Genomic DNA, 20,510 nt, shown 5'->3' on the forward strand with positions numbered 1-20,510 from the left:
TTGATGTGGATGTTGGATTGGAAGATTAAGGTTGCGCGACCTGCGCAAACCCCACGGCAGCTCCCGATTGGTTGAACGGGAGGCATGCCACCGAGCTTAGGTCCCCATAATACTTGCACAGGTCACCAAGATGGACTGGAGTATTGTCATAGTCCTGTGGCTGATAACTGTAGCTGAAGGGTTCGACTGTCGTGTGCCCAGTTTCCATAGATAGACGTGGCTCCCGTATCTGCCCGCCATGTACGCCACGCCCGCGAACACGAATACGGGGTCTGCCAGGAACCCCGAGCTAAGCCTGATGTGGCTGCAGTTTGTGATACTTGATGGACACGGATCGCAGGGGTTTCATAATGCTTGTTTTGACGGCAATTCCAGCCGATGCAGGGTGAAGGGCAACGTCCTGGTAATCTCCGACCGGCCGGTTGGGAGGGAGGGTGGTGTGAGATGAGAGAGGTCGAGCAATGATGGCCTAAACTGACGATGGATGTATTTACAGTCCCACGAGGATATCAGCAACGCCGTGTAGTCGGATGCCAGTGAACTGAAAGGGAGTGAATTTATCGGCCGATTGGGCCTGGACCCAGCCAGATGGTTCCTGGTTTCGGATTCGGATCCGGATCCGGATCCGGTCGGAAGGTTTCCCGGCCAGTGGGAGTGCGGGAGAGTGGCACTAACCAGATCTAGTCTAGCTAAGCGAGCCGTGAGCCGTCCTCCTGGCGAGGTCACGTGCCAGGGCGGTCGGAATTAAGTTTTCCGGCAAAAGTCGAAGTCGGCAAGATGATGTCAGCGCGGTAACCGGGTTTCCCCCTTCGCCCCAAAAATAGCCTCAACTCGTCCATTCATCTCACCCCTGCCATATTACACATATCATTTCGTCGTTGGCGTGTTCACCACCCTTGTCTCCTCCCTCCATCTACCGAAACGTAGGTGGGTACTATCCTCCTGTATGTTCCGATGACCTCTCCTCCTCTTCCCTTCAAGAAACCCCCCGCCGGTGGGTGCACTGGCCATCCTGATGGAGAGGGGACGACGACCACCCCAGATCCTGCGCGGGACCATGACGCTGGCCGTCGAGCCCGCGAAGTGTACAGTATCTTCCACCCACAGAGCCTCATCTCGCCAATTGAGGAAGAGGCTGAGCCGACATCGCCACTCCCTCCTGGTCAACGTACCCCGAGTACCCCCAATGGGGGTGTGAGCTCCCAGCGGTATTCTTCTGTTGCCTCCCCCTCCCCCGCAGGGTCTCCCCACCTGCACGCCGTGGACACTGAATACACGGTCCCCTTGGTGCTCGAGCCACATCTGAGCCACCACAACGAGACTTTGACCTCCTTCGCCCAACTGGCCGCGTTGCGCCTGGATGTCGAGCGCGTGCTCATTAGGTATGTCTGCAATGCGTACCTTTCTGCTTCGCCAGGTCATATACGATTACCGCCGCCGGCATCATGATTCTACGCGCCTCCTTGTTTCGTTTTCTTTTATTTTTTTGGGGTTGATTATTGTTTAGCGTCTCCGATCAGGACTCGCAGTTCATCATCGCCCAAGCCGCACAGACAAACCAGGGTGATGTGGACTTGCAAGACCTGGGCAATGGGGTGTGGAATGGCAACTCCAGGCTCTCTCTTGATGACTGGATCATGTGCAGGGTATGTATTCTTCCTTCTTCCTCATTTACCATATGACACCTCTCGTGCTGCAATAAATCCAACACCTCCCCCACGTCGACAGGATACCCTGGATCTCCCACCCTCCAACCGGGAGAAAGGCCTCTCCTCATTCATCGAGGTCAACGACCTCAGCACCGACGAGCGGTACAAGAATCTCCCGTTCGTCCGCGGGGACCCCGGCTTCCGGTTCTACGCCGGCACGCCGCTGACCGCGGAGAAGAAGATCAACATCGGCTCGATCTTCGTGCTGGACAAAAAGCCCCACCCCGCGGGGTTGAGCACGGTCGAGAAGAACGCCTTGGTGACCGTGGGCGCCTTGGTCAGCGAGTATCTCGCTGTCAGTCGACAGGCCACCGATGGACGACGCGCGGCCCGACTCTCCCGCGCCCTGAATTACTTTGTCGAAGGCAGTTCGGAGATTGGGGAGCGGGCATCCACGGCCCCCAGCACGCCCGCCGCCGTGGGGACCGCCTCAGTGTCGTGGTCACCGCCACCGCCACCGCTGTCCACCCTTTCCGCGCTGCGATCCGCGGACTCTCCATCCGTGAAGAACAGCGAGACTCGCTCGCATCGGTCACGCAGCTCCCGTGGGACGTGGAGCCAGAGCATCCGGTCTTCCGGGGCTCGATCCGCGTCACGCGACAGGCGCGGGTCTGCGGCGTCGCGATCCGAGACCAGCACAAATCGAACGCCGGAGGCCTCGTCGTCTGGGGACTCGTGGATGTTCCAGCGTGCGGCCAACCTAATCCGGCAGAGTCTAGAACTGGGCACCGACGGTGGTGTGCTCTTCCTGCGCGCCGACCCCCATCTTGTCCATGAAGCCAAATGGCGCAGCAGCAACAACATCGGCGAAAAAGCCCCGCGCGAACCTACTCTGCCCCAGGTGTTGGCGGCGTCGACCGCGCACCAGCCCTTCGCCCCACAGCCAGGCTCCAAGACCAAGACGCAGTATCCAGCCTCGGAGTTGAACGTCGAGTTCCTGCACCAATTGCTGGACCGTTATCGCCACGGCAGACTGTGGTCCTTCCACCGGGACGGACTGCTCTCCAGCTCTGATGACGACCGACCCTCGCCCGCGCGCACCGACTCCCAGCAGAGCATCGACGAATCGCGGGTGCAGAAAGCCTCCGAAAACTTGACCCTCAACCGCTATTTCCCCGGCGCGACGCAGGTGCTGTTCGTGCCGCTGTGGAACGCGGCGGACTCGCAGTGGTTCGCCGGCTGCTTCTGCTGGAACACGCTGGAGACGCGCGTGTTCAACCCGGCCGTCGAGCTGAGCTCCATGCTGGGGTTCGGGTCATCCATCATGGCCGAATACACCCGCATGCAGTCGGTGGCCGCAGACCGCCAGAAGAGTCATTTCATTGGTAGTATCTCGTAAGGAAGGCCTCTTTTCCCCCCACACTATTTTCGCATTCAACCAAACATCCAAAGACACTAGAAGATTGACTCAATCGATGTATGCAATGACAGGCATGAATTACGCAGCCCGTTGCACGGAATCATGGCCGCCGGCGAATTCCTGCAGGGCACCCGAATGGACGAGTTTCAGCGCTCCTTGCTGGACACTATCTCTAAGTGCGGCCGCACCCTGCTCGACACCATGAACCAGGTGCTGGATTACAGCAAGACCGTCTCGTCGGAGCGCGGCCGGGCCCACGCCAAGCGCCGAAGCGCGAAGCGAAACAACTCCGGCGCCTCCTCGTTGCTGGACACTTCAGTGGCAACGGACCTGAGTGCCCTGGCCGAGGAAGTCGTCGAGGGGGTGTATCTGGGCCACGCGTATGGACAACGATCCATCGCCCCATCGGACTGCCCGGAGAACATGGCGCAGAAATCGCTGGTGGATATGTCGCATCCTACCCCAGAGAAGCTGGCCGTGGAAGTCGTGCTGGATATCGCGCAGCACAATTGGATGTACCAGACCCACCCGGGCGCGCTGCGGCGCATCATCATGAATCTCGTGGGCAATGCGCTGAAATACACCGAAGCCGGCAAGGTCTCTCTGGAGATGGACGTGATCGAGGCGGCGCCACGGAAGGCGGGCGCTGCTAGCGCTGCTGCAAAAGCCGGAGAAACGCTTGTGCTGACGGTTTCCGACACGGGCAAGGGCATTTCCGAAGAGTTCTTGCGTAATCGACTTTACACCCCATTCGCGCAGGAGGATCCGTTGGCCGTAGGCACCGGCTTGGGGCTGTCGATTGTGCGCAGTCTGCTAAAATCCCTCGATGGCGACATCACATTTGACAGTCGCGCAGGCGAAGGCACAATCGTCAAAGTAACCATGCCTCTGACTCGACCAGGTCTTGAGGACCTTTCCCTTGATCGCGATCTCCAGAATTTGACGATCCAGGAAAGCAGAAGCTCCGGACCGATTGGCAAGCATGCCGGGCGACGAGCCAGTATCCTTCTCGAAGGAGACGCGGTGGACATCTTGTCGTCCCCCCGATGGACGATCATCAGCCGCTACCTGATCGGCTGGTTTGGGATTGAGCTCGTGCCGCACGACTCCGACTCGTCTGTGGACTTCATGCTTGTGGACGGGACTACCACCGTCCCAATCGAAACAGACACCATTCTTCCCCCGATAATTGTCGTATGGGACCCGTCGGCATCCCCATCGAACCCCTTGCCGGGCTGGCTGTCGTCGGCGCCGACGGTGAACTTTGTCCGTCTGCCGTGCGGGCCGTGGAAGCTGGCGGCTGCCATTGAGCGCTGCCTGAATCAACAGTCGGAGACATCCTCCCTTGCGCCTCAGTTGAACGGACTGAATGTCGGACCCGCCGACCAACATCCAGCCGCAATCACTTCACAATCCTCACACTCGCTGTGCCCACAATGCCAGGGCGCATCCACACGGCAGAATGCGGCAATTGAACGCGCCGCGCGAGGCCCACGAGTCCTAGTTGTAGAGGACAACCCCATCAACCGCAACCTCATCCTGACATTCTTGAAGAAACGGAACCTGGTTGCGCTCGCCTCGGCCGACAACGGCAAGCGCGCCGTCGAAGCGGTGGAGCAGGAGAAGCAGGGCTACGACCTGATCTTCATGGGTACTCCCCCCTCCTTCTCGCCCTCATAACCACATAATGCTGACCGTCCCTGCTTAGATATCTCCATGCCAGTGATGAACGGCTTCGAAGCCACACGCGCCATCCGCGCCCTCGAAAGGGAGCGGGACAGCGGCGTCCCGGCCAAGATCATCGCCCTGACCGGCCTCAGCAGTGCGAAGGATGAAGCCGAGGCGTTGAACTCCGGGATGGATATGTTCGTGACCAAGCCCTTCTCGTTCGAGAAGCTGTCCGAATACCTGGAGAAATGGGAGCAGAATGAATTATGAGAAGGAACACACCTCTAAGATGGTGGTTCTTCTCCTTTTTTGTCATATTAGGTTCAGATTCTGGCCTGAACACGTGGCCGATGCCATTAGATTTCTTCTTGTTCAAGGGTTCTGATTGATGTGTCACGTATACGGATTCGGCGCTCGATACCCCCTGTTGCATGAGTCTGATTTTGTTGTTTAGCTATATGAAGGAAAATCATCATAATCTGGCTTCATGCCATCATTCGGAAACCTTCTGTATCGTTTGTACTCATCAGGACGTGTCTATTGTAGGGTCGGTCAGGAAGGCAGACCGTGGATCATCTACGTGGTCTACCCGAGACCCCAAAGCCCCCTCAGCTCGGCGGCACGATCGGAAGTCTTCCACCCAGTTTCAGCTTCAATCCGCGAGAGGTGTTTCAGCAAGAAGATCTTCTCGGAGGCGTATTCCTCCGCCATGGTCGATTCTTGAGCGAGACGGTCCCCGATCCCTGGAAGACTCAGAAAATCTCGACTTCCTGGCTGCTGAGCTGCGGATTGGTAACTCGGCACATCCTGCGACTGGCTGTGCTTCGACGGTGGAAAGGCCGTGCAGTACCCCGCGAAGACAGTTCCTGCGATGTATAGGGGTTGCAGATGGTTGACCCAGTTTGCACTGTACGCCTTCTGGTCAACATGACGGTACTTTCGGGAAGCAGGTGCAGGTGATCTGTCGTTCTCTTGCGGTATGTAGAGGGAAGTATGAACTTACTGAGATGGATTACACGTGGAGATGCCCATTAGTTCGCGTGCATGCCAAATGGCATCGACTTGCTGGCTTTATGTAAGTGATCAGGAGTAATTCGTAAAGGCTACATGGACGTACTGTGTTCCGCGGCGCATCAGGGGTAAGTTGCACAGCCCCCGTCTGTAAAAGCAGGATCGAACCTGCATGGTAATACGTATTGCCGCAAACTAAAAAGCGCGACATCAATACTGGACGTTGCCTGCGCCCACGGAAATGAATCACTCACTAGCCGATGTTCGAGCGTGTAGGATCGTAGGAAGCACGCTGCCCGGGGATGGATTCTGTCGCAACAACGGGTGGACATCCGGCGGCCGAAGCCGGTACCAGTCCTGCATTTCATCCCACAGAGCCGCCATCGACTCCCCCAAGTCAACATTGTTACGACCAAAAGAACTCGCCAAGAGATTGATGATCTTCGCAAAAATCAGATTTGCCATGTTACAGTAGTCGTCCACCTTGCCCTTGGCGGCCAGCGACTCAAGGGAAATATCGTTCATCCAGAAGTGGGCGGGGATCAGGGTCATCTTGCGGGTGACAAAAGCAGCCCAGACGTCTGTGACAGAAGGTGGATGCCAGGAGTCTTACGTCAGCCTAACTTCAACTAACTAGACCCGGAGCTTCACATCGGTGTAGCTTACCTATTCGCGCAAAGGCCCAGAAGCAAGGCTTCACAATGCCAGGGCTACACCCATTCCACTTCTTCAACTGAAGAAGGCCGGCGCACCCCTACAGTTGTGGTTAGCGATTTGTTTCCCGAGTCTGTAAGAAGCTGGCTAGCAAAAAGAACCTTTAAATGGCGTCGCCACTCATCCACACCCGACGCCATCATCTCGTAGACACATAGTAGTGTACATGTCGCCAGAATAGAGGAGTCGGCGTGGGCGGGGTCTTGCCGGAGCAGCAGACGGATGGTGTGCTGGTATAGCTCCAGCGTGACAGAGCGCTGTCTACGTTGAAGGTGATCTAAGTGGCGAGAGGCGAGAGACATTGCTGCTGCGACGAACGCTGATGACTTCATCATCTCCTGGATACTGAACACTGTGAAATGTCTATCAGAGTCGGTGGTCTCGCACCAAGTTCCTGTTCCGCGTAAGTAGAAGCTAATTAGTCTAAGTTTTTCCGACTCAGAAACCGGAGACGGTGGTTCAGGCAGGACAGAGATGTCTCCAGAACAAGCCTTCCCGAGCGAGAAAGGCGCAGTGTGCGTATCAGAGTTGGGCTCAATGCCTGCGACCGAGTGGCGCGCGTTGGCCGTGCTTGAAGACTTGTAGCTGGGGCCGAGGGATGGCGGCGTCTCCGATGAGCCGTTGGTCTGATCAAGATCCTGAAAGGTGGACCGTGCCACCAGACTGTTAGCGGGGGTCTCATCCTCCGCGATGTGCACGATACCACTCAATGTGTGGGGCTGAGAAGGGGGACTGGTGCAGGTTTGGCCAGCCACGACAAGCGCGCTGTTATCCGGCTTCGGGCGAGCGATGCGTCCCTGCAGCGCTTCGAGAGAGTTGGCCGTGCTGCACTGCAACGGGGGGTTTCGGTCATGCGAAGACTCCGGGCTCCAGGGTGGAGAGGAAGGACCCTGTAGGAAGCTATAATCTCGGATCGTCGTCTCCGTCTCGTCGATAACCTGCGATTCTACGTAAGTTCGGGGTTCAAGATGGCTGACCAGGCTGTTCCAAACCTTCAAATGACGTCTTAGCGGGGTTGAGGATCCTTGCTCATGATTTGCAAGGTCCGCTGCGTCGGTGCGTGATAGTGTCAGATTTCGTGAGTGATGGAACGAGGCTTTCAGGCCCCACTGGCATCGACGCCCGTGGAAGGTGCAATTTTGGCAACGTGGATGTGCCCCATCGCCTATTTTGCCAGCAAGAAAACACAAGGTAAGAAAAGAGTTCTAAAAGTGGGGGGGGTTAGGCAAACTTACATTTTCGCCGACGGGTGCGACACGGGAGGCTGTATGGTTTCATGGTCAGCGCGCTACATAGAGTAGAAATGATAACTTACCAGCCAGAACGCGTTCTTCGCCGTTGCATAGTAGTCTTCCTGAGATCTCTTCCTTTTTGTTTCCTGAACTACTCTTACCCGTTGCGACCAGAGAGGAAAGAAGAAGGATGCAAGGGAAGGTGCAATGAAGTAATGGAGAGGGAAGAAGGAAAGTGGAAGAGAAAGCGGCAGGAGAGTGGAGGTCACGTGGTCCGGGATCACAGCGGCAAGTGGAAGCGCAAGCGCCCGCCCACAATCCCTTCATCCATCTATCCATGCGATAGTATTTCGCAGGTCATACCCACTGATTACTCGCTGGTCATCGTGTGGGACATGTCTTGTTTCAGTCAGGCTTCTTACAGGTCTGCTAACAATATGAATGTATCGGGTTTTTGCCTGTCACGCAATAACATATATGTCGTCATTACAATGGTTACATCACATCATGAACAACCTATTCATACATCCATCGTCGCTTCAGCGTTGTCTAATTTATCTCACAAGTTGGAGAATCAATAGATCGAAGAATCAGCCCAACCAAATCGTCCCAGAAAAATCTATCGCCGAAATGACTGCCAGCCCAACCATGTCGGCACTCGTAGTCCACGAGGATAGCCCCCAACCTCTTCGCCTCTCCAAGGAACGAATTCCCATTCCGCAGCCAGACAAGGCGCAGGTTCTGGTTAAGATCAGCCATGCTGCACAGAACCCGACAGACGGTTTGTTATTCCTCTTGAGTCAATTTCTTATTGTCCATATTCTTTCCCCTTCCTTCACCAAAGCCCCACTACAGCTCGTGCATCGTGATGAAGCAAAAGTGTCTAACAGGAAAGCAGTGCAATCGTTGGACAACCACGCTTTTGGCGAGGGCGCTGTCTTGGGTTGTGACTTTGTCGGCGAAATAGTCGAAGTCGGCAGCTCCGTGCGACGGTACGCGAAGGGCACTATCATCGCTGGTTTGATTTGGGGAGGTATGTTCGATCAAGATTTAGCTTATCTGGGGAAGAAACTTCGAGCTGACGGAGATGAAAGGCGAGACTCCGGGTCTCGGCGCCTACAGTGAGTACACCCTGGCCGACGAGAGAATCTCGTATCCAGTGCCAGGGCGCAATATCTCGCGCGAGCAGGCGAGCACCGTGCCTCTGGCTGCCGCAACCGCCTGGTTAGCGCTCTTCTCCAAGGACTGCCTGAGCATCGATCGCAACCAGCAGAAGGGTATCAGCGTGCTGGTCTGGGGTGGCAGCTGTATGTGTCTATTCTTCTCTAGTCTCCCATCGTCTTACTAATCGAACCTTCATAGCGAGCGTTGGTCTCTACGCCATTCAGCTGGCCACCATGTACGGATTGGAGGTCATCACCACCTGTAGCCCCAAACACGCGGAACTGGTGCGCTCGTACGGCGCCCGACACGTCTTTAACTATAAAGATGATCAGGTCGTCGACAAGATCAAGGAGGTAGCTCCCACGCTCAGCTACGCCTTTGATACGATCGGCAATCCAGAATCGTCGCCGACGGCCTCGCGTACATTCCAGGGCGAAACTGGATCCCTGTGCACAGTGCGACCCGGCAAAGCGAATACCGAGAAGGTGACATCCGGGACTCGTATTACGGATGTGTTGGTGTGGACTTCCTTCCTCAAGGATCACACATATGGCGAATTCAAATGGCCGGTAAGGGGCTTGATCCTGCACCGCACTCCGTCAAGGCTCAAGTGGTTACTCACGTAAATTGCATGCAGGCTTCCAAGAGCGATCATGAGCTCTCGGCTGAATTGTTCCACAAGCTTTCTTCCTGGCTGGAGAAAGGTGTGCTCAAGCCTAGCCATCCCAAGTTGCGCCAGGGGTTGGATTCGGTGCCTGAAGGATTCCAGGAGTACCGCAATGGAGAGATTTCCGGCTATAAAATTGTTTATGCCTTGGACTAAATCCATTCTTTGAGAGCCGAGGTTGCTTCTTCGTCCCCAATTGTTATTTGATAGATAAATCAATTAGATAGTCATTGATCTTGAAAAGTTGTGAGGGCACTGTAGTGTAGTGCAAGGCGTGAAAACTGACAAGTGGCGTGGCTAGGTCTAGCAGGATGATGCGGACCGGAAAACATGCTCTTCTTTTGCCATGAGCAGCCTGCCCCTGCTGGCCATGGGAAGCACGAACGTCAATCTTGGCTACTCATCGCGATATATCAAGTATGTTATTTCTAACCTGATCCAGAGGAAAGTATGTTCCAGGTGTCTGAACAGCGAGAGGGCGGGCGTCGAAACAAAGTCACGTGACACGGCAGCACCTATCGACATTCCAGCTATATTCTTCACCTTATGCTAATTCAATTGAACCAGTCACAGATTTTGATTGCTGCCACTTGAAAATCGAGATAATATAGCAATGACCGCCCGCTAAGGCCCTCTATAACCCCCCCTTAAAGCTCTGGCCCTGCTTAGTCTGGTAGAGAGAGTAAGTGGAAGCGCAGCCGCTGTGGGGCATGCATGTTGCAGGCTTGGAGGGCCCCAACCCATCCCGACGAATAAGCCAGGAACCAATAGAGTAGGTATACTGTACCCCTCGACGGGCGGATATTAAGTGACTTGCACAGTACTGCATCGACGAAAGGACAATCGTAAGGTGTGAGCCCCTTCATTACTCAATGCATCAACACAGGATCCACCCATGGCTGTGGCCAACGTCTACCATAAGATAAATACCGACCCTGCAACAGGCAATAGCAAGTCTTCTACTATTCGCCTACTTTGACTCCTATATCTTCCGCGCCATCTCGTTGCAGCATACCCAGGTTCTAACCATGCCCTACGATGGACACTGCATGTGCGGGCGAATCCAAGTGTCCCTGCAGCAACAACCGTCTCAGTCATTGAGATGCCACTGGTAATGATGAGCCTTCTAAACCGGTCATACCAAGGGAAACACAACTCTAACCCATCTGCATGTGATTTAGTCGCAACTGCGGGCGATCCGGCGGCGGTAAGAACCACGGATTCGGGACGCCTAACAATTCGTGATTGTTGACGATGAAGCCTAGGCTCATCCATAAATTACGTCTTGGGTGACTCTGATGTCACGATCAAAGACTCAAGGCTGTCGCTCAAGAGCTACGGTGATTATCACACCCAGAGTGGGAATATAGTCCTGGTAAGTGTTTCTTGGGGTGTCGCAGTTTCGAGCGAACGGCGATATACTGAGATAACTGTTTCGGAACTTCCTAGCGCCAATTCTGTAGCGAATGCGGAAGGCAAGTTTTCGCGGTTACCAGCTTACCATACATCATTGGTTCTTTTTTTTATTCCCTGCACTAACACTTTCGAGTGTAGCCCGATCTCGACGAAGAGCCCCGATTTCCCGGGCAAGACACTTCTCAAAGCCTCGCTTTTCGATGAAATATCTCGTCCGAGTCAGGAGGTATTTACGTCCAGGCGCCAGACATGGGAGCCTGCGATAGAAGGGGCCAAGCAAGACTAGAGTTTTGAAGATGAGGATGTGTTGGGGAATGGTTGAACTACAGATCATAGAGAATTAATCAGATGTATGTCGAGTCTTCTTCATAGAATGCAGACTAGAAATGAATCCGCACAAGCAAGCAAACATCTGTTAGTGCTGTCTGTGATTAGTAGATTGAAAGAAATCCAAGATATGTGGAGTGATATTGGTGGATTATTGTTATCTCATGGGGAAAGAAATTAGGGCCTCGAACATGAATCTCTGAACCGCTGTAGGCTGAACCTCACAGGATGATTAATTGTGTCAATACAAAAGTTTACGTTTCTGGTTTTACGGTCTTCCTGAAGCATCGATAAATCAGAGTTTACTACACCCCGGGTAAGAACCCCCTCTGATCAGCCTTTGATGCGCAGAAGAACTCTCGTAGGTTGACCTAAGCATAAATAGCAGGAGTCAGTCGCCTCGTCGTGAGCATTCCTTTGTATCCTAACCGTCCATTACTACAGCTCAGCCCAATCAATAGTCTTCATCCTACACAATCACCGTGGTTTTGAATAGCAACATCAAGGATGGGTTCTCACAGTATGAAAGCCCTCAGGCTTGTGCAGGTAACAACCACCGTCTGCTCACCTCGCCAGCTCAGATTCTCTTCATCTCCCCGAACAGACAGACAGTCCGCAAACGAAACACCCAAACTGAAAACACACTGACATAATATATCTCATGCCTCATTAGTATGGAGCCCCATACAAGTTGGAAGATATCCCAATCCCAACCATCAGCGACGATCAGCTCCTGGTCAAAGTCGAAGCCGCTGGCTTCTGCCACACAGACCACCAGATCTACAATGGGGTCTACAAGTCCCCCTTGCCCTTGACTCCGTCTCACGAGCCCGCGGGTACCATTGTGGCGGTCGGAAAGAATGTGACAGGCCGTTGGGAACCTGGCCAGCGTATTGGCATGCTGAACTTTCGGGGGGCTTGCCATGCGTGCGTAGGCTGTGATCTCGCGCGCGACCCCCTTCGGCCCGACGAGCCCGATACTCGTTTCTGCGAGAACAATGAGAATGCTGGTGTCAATGCTGATGGGGCATTCGCGGAGTACATCGTGGCCGACCCAGCCACTTCAGTGCTTTTGCCGGAAGGGGTGTCGTTTGAACAGGCTGCTCCGTTGATGTGTGCTGGGGTGAGTTGACGAGAACATGGTCCAAGGTTTCGCATTTTCCGTCTAACTATGTATGTCAGGCCACCGTCTGGACGAGCCTTAAGGATGCAGGAGTAGACCCCAAACTCCCTATTGGGGTCATCGGTGTCGGAGGTCTAGGCTACCTTGCCCTGCAATTTGCGGCGGGATTAGGGCATCCGACCATTGCGATTGACAACCGACTAGAAGGGCGGCAGCTGGCCAGTGAACTGCCGGATCACCTGCATCCCGGTAAAGTCGTGGACTATAATAGTCCTCACGCCACGAAGGAGGTAGTTGGGTTTGCCGGAGGGGGTGGATTGGGGGCCGTGCTCGTTTGCACCGACAGCGTCGACGCGACGGAATGGAGCCTGAAGATTCTCCGGCCTCACGGGGTTTGTGTACCGCTGGGGCTGCCCGTTGAAGGTTTCAAGTTCTCAGCCTGCGACCTGGTATTCAAGGAGCTGGTTATTCGTGGAAGTTTGGTCGCAAACCAGCGCCTCTTGTCGGATATGATGAAGTTCATCGCGGAGAAGGGGCTGCGATCTTACGTGAAAACAGTGAAGCTTGAGGAGGCCATGGATCTTCCAGACCAATATATGGACCCTCATTTGAAAGGAAGATTGGTCGTTGTTCCCTAGATCATGAGCCTTCTTGATAATTGTTATATCTGCTTCAACAGAAGAAGACTTTGAGACGTGGAGGAGTGGATGGGTAAAAATATGTTCGGGAATGGGAATGTGCTCATCTTTCTTATAACCAGTCACCATGAAGTATTTATTTGTTTCATCTCGTCGACTGCATTAAATCTGCGCACCAAAACTCCAGATCCGTCTCTTAAGACCTCACTGCTCCACTGCAAAAGACAATTTGTATAGCTTATTCCAGGATAGCTCTAGCTAGCGCGCCTAATATTTTCCAAAGGGACTAATCAAAGACCATGAATTGCCGCATAGTCCAACCCTTCGTGTACAGAGAGAGCCATTCGCGAAGTACGCACCCGATTAGCAAATCTTCAAGATCTCGTTGGTTACCTTCTTATGAAGGTCACCGATGGCTATCTTTGGCGACCACTCCGCCTCAACCTCAAACCTCCTATTAGCCACCGTACCGTGGAATTTGAACAGGAGCGGCTTATTGTTCACCAGAGCATGAGTGTGGACACCAACCACAATCTTCTCGATGTGGAAGACGGAGGATATTCTTTTTTGAATCTCATTCACAAAGTCCTGGAGCTTTTGCATGCCATTTTGCCAGTCCTTTTTGAGGGCTTCCAGCCCCGCGTCCATCTGCTTGATGGCATTGTGGACCTCTTCATGGACCTTGAGCCGATAATCATACTCTCGTTCGAGCTTCGCGAGCTCTGCGTCTTCTTGGATGCGGGTGATTGCCTCATCCGCAGCTCGAATCTCGGCTTCCAGGTTGGGTCCATTCTTGTCGAGGATGGCTTGTGCATCCCGAATCGCCTTCTGATACTTGCTGTTCTCACTTTGCATCGCATGGAGATTGTTGATCGCTGCCTGGAGTTTTCTGTCTTCGGTCTCTACAAAGGCCCTCACGAAACCGTCGAATCCGCCGCCTTTGATAATGTTATCGATACCTTTCGCAGCGTTCTCAGCTGCCTCAGCCGCTTTCTCTATTCCGGTGACGAGCCCCTGAAAGGCATCAGAGTTGATTGTGGCATCAAATCCCTTGGCTGTTTCATGGTAGACGGCGGTAGCTGCCTTGACAATCTCGTGGCGTCCCTTCTCTGCCTCCAGTGCCGCGGCCTATTGTAAACATGATTAGCTGTCTCCGTATGACCGTCCCAAGCCCTCCTTTCTTGTATGCAATCTTACCAAGGGGACAAAATTATACCTACTAGAGTTAGCGTCTGATATCCTCAAAGTCAGTGAAAGTCAGTGTCAAAGGTCTTCATACCACTTCGCATTGCATTTCGCCCAATAGGCTTTTTGGACGTCCGCCCAGGAGGCCTTCTCGACGGCCATCTTCTCATACCAGGCGCCCTTAGCCAGCTCTGCCCGTTTCAGGAAGTCCGTTCCATATCGGTTCGCTTGTTCCCTCTTCAGCCTCTCCAGCTCTTTGCGATTTCGAGCCTCTTCTGCCTTGGCCGCTTCCAGTTTGTCGCTGTACTCCTTTCTCTTCCGCTGAATGAGAGCCTCTTTGTCGAGTTCCGCCCGCTGCACCTTTTGCTTCAGCTCTGCTTCGACCTTGGATTTGTTCTTCTTAGCAGTGGCCAAATTCTGTCTCAATCGCGCGATCTCATCTTGTGCCTGTTTCCGCTTCGTCTCCTCCTTGTTGATCTCCACTTGACGCTGGGTACGGTTTGCCTCAAGTCTCACCCGTGCATCCTCCAGCTCCTTCGCCAGCTGATCCATCTCGGCCTGCTTCTCAGCAACCTTGGCCCCGATGAGGTTCTGCACGGACTCAATGCCATCAGTGCCCAGTTTCTCGATCGTTTTGATCATGTTTTTGATGCTCTCGCAGATCATGTCAAACAGATCGCCACGGATCTCAGCCTGGAAGTCGAGGCCCCGATTGGCTAGGTCACGCACACTGCTAAAGTCCGTGGTCGTGGCCTGCAGGCTGATCGTGAACGCTTTGGTAAACTGCACAGCAATGTAGGCGTTGAACGAAGGAGTCTCCGTTCCCAGCTGGATGTCCACGAGGGTAACCAGCCCGACTCCAAAGCAGGTCACCATGCCATCTATTTTAACAATCTGCTGTTCTTTGGTCATGAGTACCACCATGCTCGCCCGGGGCTCGCCACTGGCCGACGAGACCACGAGCGGGCCTAAGCTGAAATTGTCAATCGCGCCCTTGAAGTCCAGTCCCGCAGCACCGATGCTCAGCTCGAACTCGGCCGTCTTGCCAAATGCCGTCAGCTTGCCGCCGCCGGAGATGCCTCGCGGGTACTTCTTGTCGGCGATGGTCGCCCCCGTCGAGACGTACAACTTGGCGTCTGTGAACACGAATGTTTCCTCTGCTCCCGTCATCATTTCCAATTGCGGTATCTCGGCCACCTTGCCGGCGACTTGCACGATTTTGATGAGGTCGACTTCGGAGATGTTGACAGAGATGAGCTGGTCGTCGGGGAAGTGGCTCACCACCATTGCTGCCCCGGCCTCAAAATCTCCAACTTCGAGCTGCCCTCCGAGGCCAATTTTCCTGGTTTCGGGTATCAGCATGCCCGGGCAAGAAATTTTGTTGAGAAAGAACGCATTGAAAACTCACGAGGGACCGACTTCCAGGAACTTGGCATATTCGATTAGTATCTCGACCCGGAAGTCTGCGATTGTGACCTCCTTGCTGACGTTGAACGGGTTCACCCAGGGCTGTTTAGTCGCACTGCAGAGATTGTCAGTATTGTTCATATACCCTCAGTCCAGTTAGCTTACACAGAAGCGGAGGCCTCCAGTACCCCTGCTCGGACCATTCCCTCGAGGACTAATGGATCCTGACCCGACTCCATCAGGATAGTCAAAACGCCCTCGAGCGACAGGCTAGGGTTCTTGCTGATCTCAATGCCGACTGCAATATCGCCCAGTGTTACGGTTGGGGAAAAATGGATCTGACGACCGACATGCGTTAGGGTGTTATGATAACCAGCGGAGGAGAGCAACTCACATCCATTGACGAAGGCAAGCAGATCTTGAGCTCCAATTTCTGCTGAATGGTGGCACATAGAACTAATCCATCCACCTTCTCCTTGGCAAGGGTGTTGAGCTCATCGAGGGGTGGTATAGTCGCGCATAATGAGATTCCTATGCGCAAGTTAGGGCTTCTGTGTCATCAGGGAAGGGATTACAACGTGAATAGCGATCGCCGACCTACCTTTCCGGACCGGATACTTCAGGGTGTTCAGCTCTTTCACCGACTTGATCTCGCCAGATGCCGCGATCACGGCGACGTTCCGCAATTTGAGGTTTTCAAGGGGGGTACCTTGAAGCGTGTCACAAAGCTCTGCCAGGCAGAGGTCCGTATCAGCCAGACCATAAATCATCCACTCGCGTTCGGAAGCCTGCTTCGACTTTTTGTTTGTCTCTTTACGCTCGGTGAGGAAGGCCGCCGTCACAGTCACTCCACTGAAGGTGACCTTGCCTCTGATGGAGAACGTGCTGGCCCGGTTGAGAAGGACCTCCTTGTCTTTGCCGGTATCCTTCTTGACAAGGTCCTTTGTCCCCGAGTTGTCTTGTTTGGATGATTTCGCAACGGCTGACTCGCCACCAGCGGCGTCAGACTCATTCGAGAGGCCCTTTTTGCCGTGTTCCTTTAGCTTTTTTCTCGGTTTTGGGCTTTGCCCCGATGAAGATATCAATCCGGGCCTCCTTGATGGTAATATCAGCGTCCTTCACTTTGTAATCCTCCACCCCGCCTTCGATGGTCAAGCCAGTGCTGTCGTACTTGATCAGGCCGTGCACACTTTTTACGTCGTTAAAGCTCACTTTGCCGGATAGTTCAAAGGACCATTCCGTCTCTTCTTCCTCATTTTCCTTCTTAGTCACACTTTTTTGGTCACCCTTGGTTGCTTCTTTCGCGTCAGTCACTGCAGCTTCCTCTTCTTTCCTTTCCTTGGCCTCAGGTTTTAGGCTGGATTTGTCCGCAACAGTTTCCTCTGCAGACCTCTTCTCTTCAGTCAGGGGTTTCTCGCTGTCTTTGAGCCCCTTGTTCTCCTTCTCATCGTCCTTCTCCTCATCCCCCTTTTTCTCGTCCTCCTTCTTCTCATCTCCCTTCTTCTTGTCTGCTTTCTTCTCACCCGCCTTCTTTTTCAGCTTCCTACCAATATTGAGGTGCAGCTCTTCGAAGGTTAAATTGTGGTCCTTGATGCCCTCAGTCTTTGGTTCAACTCCATGGATATGGGCGTAGATCTTCAAGATAGACTCCAGCTTCAAGTTTCCCACCTTGGCGTCGAAATGATAATCTTCTGTGTGGGGATGAGTAGAGCTCTGCTGTAGCAAGGATCATAGATGGACTTACTTCTGGACAATTGGCCTTTGATCTCCAAGTTAGCATTCTTTGGCTCCTTTTCTTCGTCATCCTTCTTGTCGCCATCCTTCCCCTTCTCTTCGGCCTTTGACTCCTTTCCTTTGGCCTGGCCTTTAGCTGCGGCTGGCGGCTTGGGTTCTGTTTTCAAGGTGACGTTGGCCTTCTCCTCGGTGTCCTTCTCTGCCGTTTCTGTGCTGCCATTCGGCTCCTCTCTATCGTGATCCTTCTTTTTGTCTTTCTTCTCCTCCTTATCGAGGCTACCCTGGGGGAACTCAAGAGAGCCAGCTACAGTCAGCGTGCAAGTCTTTTTGAACTCTCCTGGTTCGAAGAAGGCGCGCAATTCCGCTTTCTTCATCTGTTTATGGGTGATGACGTTAGCATGGGCGAGTGGTGTTCTGAGAATCGGCGGAGATCCTTACACTCAGGTTTGCGACACCGCAGAAGTTATCCCACTTGCCGACATTGATGAGCACTGCAGACCACGTAAGTTTTATCCTCGACCCAACCTGAGCGAGGTGAGCTCACATTCATGTTTGCTTCCACCACCCTGCTCGTCTTTTTCGTTCTTGCTCTTCGCGGCCTTCTCGTCCTTCTTGGCTCTTGGATGAGTGTCTGCTTTGTCTGCTTTTGTCTTACCTCCGACAGCTTTATCATCTTTCTTCTCCTCTTTTTCATTCCCTGCCTGGTCAGTCTTCTTGTCTGTATCATTACCATCTTGCTTGTCGTCTCTCGTATCATCCTTCTTATCGTCCTTCTTACCATCCTTCTTCTTATCCTTCTTGTCTTTCTTCTCCTCCCCTGTGTCCTTCCAGTCCCCTCCTCGGATCCAGTATCTCGCTTCCAGGGTTCCCTTCGACTTGGGCAGTTTGGTGATGTTCAGTTTGCCGAATAGTCCGAATCCCAGTTTCCATTCTTTGTCTTTCTTGTTGTCATTACCTTTGTCCTTGGATGATTTGTCCTGTGTCCAACATTAGCAAGCTCGGGTGAGTTGCAGGTAAAGACACGGCTTGCGTACCTTTCCGTCCGGCGCCTTGGGCTCAGTTTCCTTTGACTTGGGAACTTCGACAGGATCTTCAGGGCTGGATTCATCTTCGAGCACATTCACCTTGGCTACCGCTTCCAGGGATGCAGACTCGAGACCTTCTTCAGGCTGGGCATCCTTCACCTTGCCCTTTTGATCCTTATCCTTGTCGGCCTTTTTCTGCTTGCTCTGCTTGCTCTGCTTGCTCTGCTCGCTCTTATCGCCCTTCTCACCCTTCTCACCCTCCTTCTCGTCATCCTTTTTCTTCTCCTCCTTCCTCGCCGACAACTCAATGCCTACCGTCTTGAACTCGAGGAAATCCCACTTCGGCAACGTCATGTCCGCATACGCCTGCAGGACCAAGCCCTCAATCTTCGGCTTCTTGCTCCAGTCTCGCTCCTTGGCAATCAACGCGCTGACCCGTAACTTGGACGGCAGGGTTGTCCCCTTGTCGGCACCAAAGACATTCTTGAGCCCATCCGAGACAAACTGCAATCCATCCTTAAACTCCAAATCACCCTCGAGTCGCAGTCCAACCGGGAAAAGACTGTCCTTCTCCTTGTTGCTGTAGGTAAACTCCAGGTTCTTGAGCGGGAGTTTCTGGATAGTCGACTGCTCGATTTCGGGGAAGAGGATGCCCAGCGGAGAATCCATATCCTTCAGCTTGACCTTTTCTTGGATCGGCTCATCTTTCTTGTCGTCCTTTTCTTTTGCCTGTCCGTCCTTCTTGCCTTTGGTCTCGGAATCTTCCGATTTGTCTTTCTTGGGGTTTGATTTGGGATCCTCCAATCCGACCGCAGGCTTCTTGTCCGGTTTGGGCTCCTCTCCCTCCTTCTCGTCGCCGTCTTTCTCACCCTGTTGTGTCTTCTTCTTGTCCTCTTTCTTTTGACTCTCCTCACTTCTGAAGGAATACAGCTTGGCCTTCAGCCCCTTAATGCCGAAGAAGTTCTTGATGTCGCCACTGAGAACATATGAATCAACCGCGGCGGCCCCAACCTTCCCCTTCGCCGCCGTGATCTCTTTCTTGACATCCGGGAGCGCGACCGGCTTCGCTGCCTCCGGGAAGGCAATTTCCGCATCATTCTCCGCTGGCAGCAGCAGCATGGGCGGCGCGGCTGTTTTGCCGATCGAGGCGACCAGGAGCGATCCGCCGCCTCGGTGGACCCCAGACACCGGCACCGGCAGGACCTTGACATCACTATACAGATCCTGGTCCTTGTGCTCGGGCGCGGGATCGCTTGAGATCGACTCCCCCACCACAAGCGCGACGTTGTTCACGACTGCACCGCCGATGATCAGCTCGTTAGCGGGGGCAATCGGGACCTCCGGGGATGCCGCTGATAGTGATCGAGACATGGTAGCCCAGCCCGCCAGCGGGGGAAACTTCGGAGTTGGGGCAGGGGTTACATCGGGGGTGACTGCTAGGTGCTTGCGCTTTGGGTTGGTGAGTGTGCCGGCAGAGAAGATGTCGAGGGAGTCCAGAGAGGAGAAGGTCCCGCTCGCGATGAGGTCCTCGCCGAAGCTGGACAGAGAGAGGAGTTCCTCGTCTCGCGCCATCTTGTCCGTTTTGGTTTTGTTGTTATATGTAAAATTGCCTGTTGTTAAAATATGCATGCAAAGGTAGGCACAAGGCCATACCACGCCCCGAACAGTCGGCACATTTTATACCCCGCCGCACCCAACCAAGTCACCCCCCACAGGCAGCACACAACAGGTTTGGTTTCCTCGTTTTCCTGTTCAGCTGAAGATCCATGGGAGCGGGTCTGCCGCAGGTCAGCTCAGCTCGGCTGCTGATCTCGTTCGCGACGGGCCTGTGGGGGGAGATCCGATCGAGGATCGACATGAGCTTTTGCCGAGTCTGGCCCATCCGATGCTGGCGAGGGCTCCACCTGGAGAAGAATCGTCGCGTTCTGAGCCCAGCCACCCCTCATCTTTTGTTTTTCTCTTATCACCACGCGTTCACAGTGCCTTGGTAAGCGGCCAATAAGACAACGGAGGAGAGGTGTTGACGTAGTGCTGCTTCTTTAGGGCTTTGACAGTCCCGTCGGATGGAATTTGTGGTGCGCGGAGCCGATGCCGGGAACGGTATCTCCGGTCTGTCGGCCCACGATTTCC

At 53.9% G+C, this 20,510-nt stretch overlaps 6 protein-coding genes across 6 annotated transcripts; 4 read left to right on the forward strand and 2 right to left on the reverse strand.

Annotated features, from left to right (window-relative positions):
* Positions 1 to 830: 830 nt before the first annotated feature.
* On the forward strand, positions 831 to 5,202 carry BO86DRAFT_365459 (hybrid sensor histidine kinase/response regulator). Its single transcript, XM_025670055.1, has 5 exons — positions 831 to 1,382; positions 1,508 to 1,646; positions 1,729 to 3,044; positions 3,141 to 4,720; positions 4,778 to 5,202. The coding sequence occupies exons 1-5, from the start codon at positions 955 to 957 to the stop codon at positions 5,005 to 5,007; spliced, it is 3,693 nt and encodes a 1,230-aa protein (XP_025526038.1). The 5' UTR covers positions 831 to 954; the 3' UTR covers positions 5,008 to 5,202.
* BO86DRAFT_365461 (Zn(II)2Cys6 transcription factor) lies at positions 4,973 to 7,883 on the reverse strand. Its single transcript, XM_025670056.1, has 9 exons — positions 7,778 to 7,883; positions 7,698 to 7,726; positions 7,455 to 7,627; positions 6,564 to 7,400; positions 6,415 to 6,502; positions 6,003 to 6,329; positions 5,855 to 5,943; positions 5,741 to 5,802; positions 4,973 to 5,644 (listed from the first exon to the last, which is right to left on the reverse strand). The coding sequence occupies exons 1-9, from the start codon at positions 7,804 to 7,806 to the stop codon at positions 5,323 to 5,325; spliced, it is 1,956 nt and encodes a 651-aa protein (XP_025526039.1). The 5' UTR covers positions 7,807 to 7,883; the 3' UTR covers positions 4,973 to 5,322.
* Positions 7,884 to 8,036: 153 nt separating this feature from the next.
* BO86DRAFT_390520 (zinc-binding alcohol dehydrogenase family protein) lies at positions 8,037 to 9,741 on the forward strand. The gene is made up of 5 exons (XM_025672410.1): positions 8,037 to 8,475; positions 8,593 to 8,727; positions 8,789 to 9,001; positions 9,057 to 9,427; positions 9,496 to 9,741. Exons 1-5 carry the CDS (start codon positions 8,325 to 8,327, stop codon positions 9,679 to 9,681), a joined length of 1,056 nt encoding a protein of 351 aa, XP_025526040.1. The 5' UTR covers positions 8,037 to 8,324; the 3' UTR covers positions 9,682 to 9,741.
* Positions 9,742 to 10,553: 812 nt separating this feature from the next.
* Positions 10,554 to 11,227, forward strand: BO86DRAFT_316778 (GFA family protein; the record flags this gene model as incomplete). Its single annotated transcript, XM_025668141.1, has 4 exons — positions 10,554 to 10,618; positions 10,786 to 10,900; positions 10,975 to 11,013; positions 11,075 to 11,227. 4 exons carry the CDS (start codon positions 10,554 to 10,556, stop codon positions 11,225 to 11,227), a joined length of 372 nt encoding a protein of 123 aa, XP_025526041.1.
* A 548-nt stretch (positions 11,228 to 11,775) lies between these two features.
* BO86DRAFT_420270 (alcohol dehydrogenase GroES-like domain-containing protein) lies at positions 11,776 to 13,029 on the forward strand (the record flags this gene model as incomplete). The annotated part of the gene is made up of 3 exons (XM_025675190.1): positions 11,776 to 11,814; positions 11,942 to 12,391; positions 12,451 to 13,029. The coding sequence occupies 3 exons, from the start codon at positions 11,776 to 11,778 to the stop codon at positions 13,027 to 13,029; spliced, it is 1,068 nt and encodes a 355-aa protein (XP_025526042.1).
* Positions 13,030 to 13,228: 199 nt separating this feature from the next.
* Positions 13,229 to 19,952, reverse strand: BO86DRAFT_411095 (uncharacterized protein; the record flags this gene model as incomplete). Its single annotated transcript, XM_025674553.1, has 12 exons — positions 13,229 to 14,157; positions 14,227 to 14,245; positions 14,309 to 15,556; positions 15,623 to 15,736; positions 15,787 to 15,959; positions 16,016 to 16,152; positions 16,223 to 16,643; positions 16,744 to 17,312; positions 17,366 to 17,729; positions 17,794 to 17,846; positions 17,900 to 18,332; positions 18,390 to 19,952. 12 exons carry the CDS (start codon positions 19,950 to 19,952, stop codon positions 13,393 to 13,395), a joined length of 5,859 nt encoding a protein of 1,952 aa, XP_025526043.1. The 3' UTR covers positions 13,229 to 13,392.
* Positions 19,953 to 20,510: the final 558 nt, after the last annotated feature.

Source organism: Aspergillus japonicus (genome assembly GCF_003184785.1).
Source record: "Aspergillus japonicus CBS 114.51 unplaced genomic scaffold BO86scaffold_37, whole genome shotgun sequence".
NCBI lineage: Eukaryota > Fungi > Ascomycota > Eurotiomycetes > Eurotiales > Aspergillaceae > Aspergillus > Aspergillus japonicus.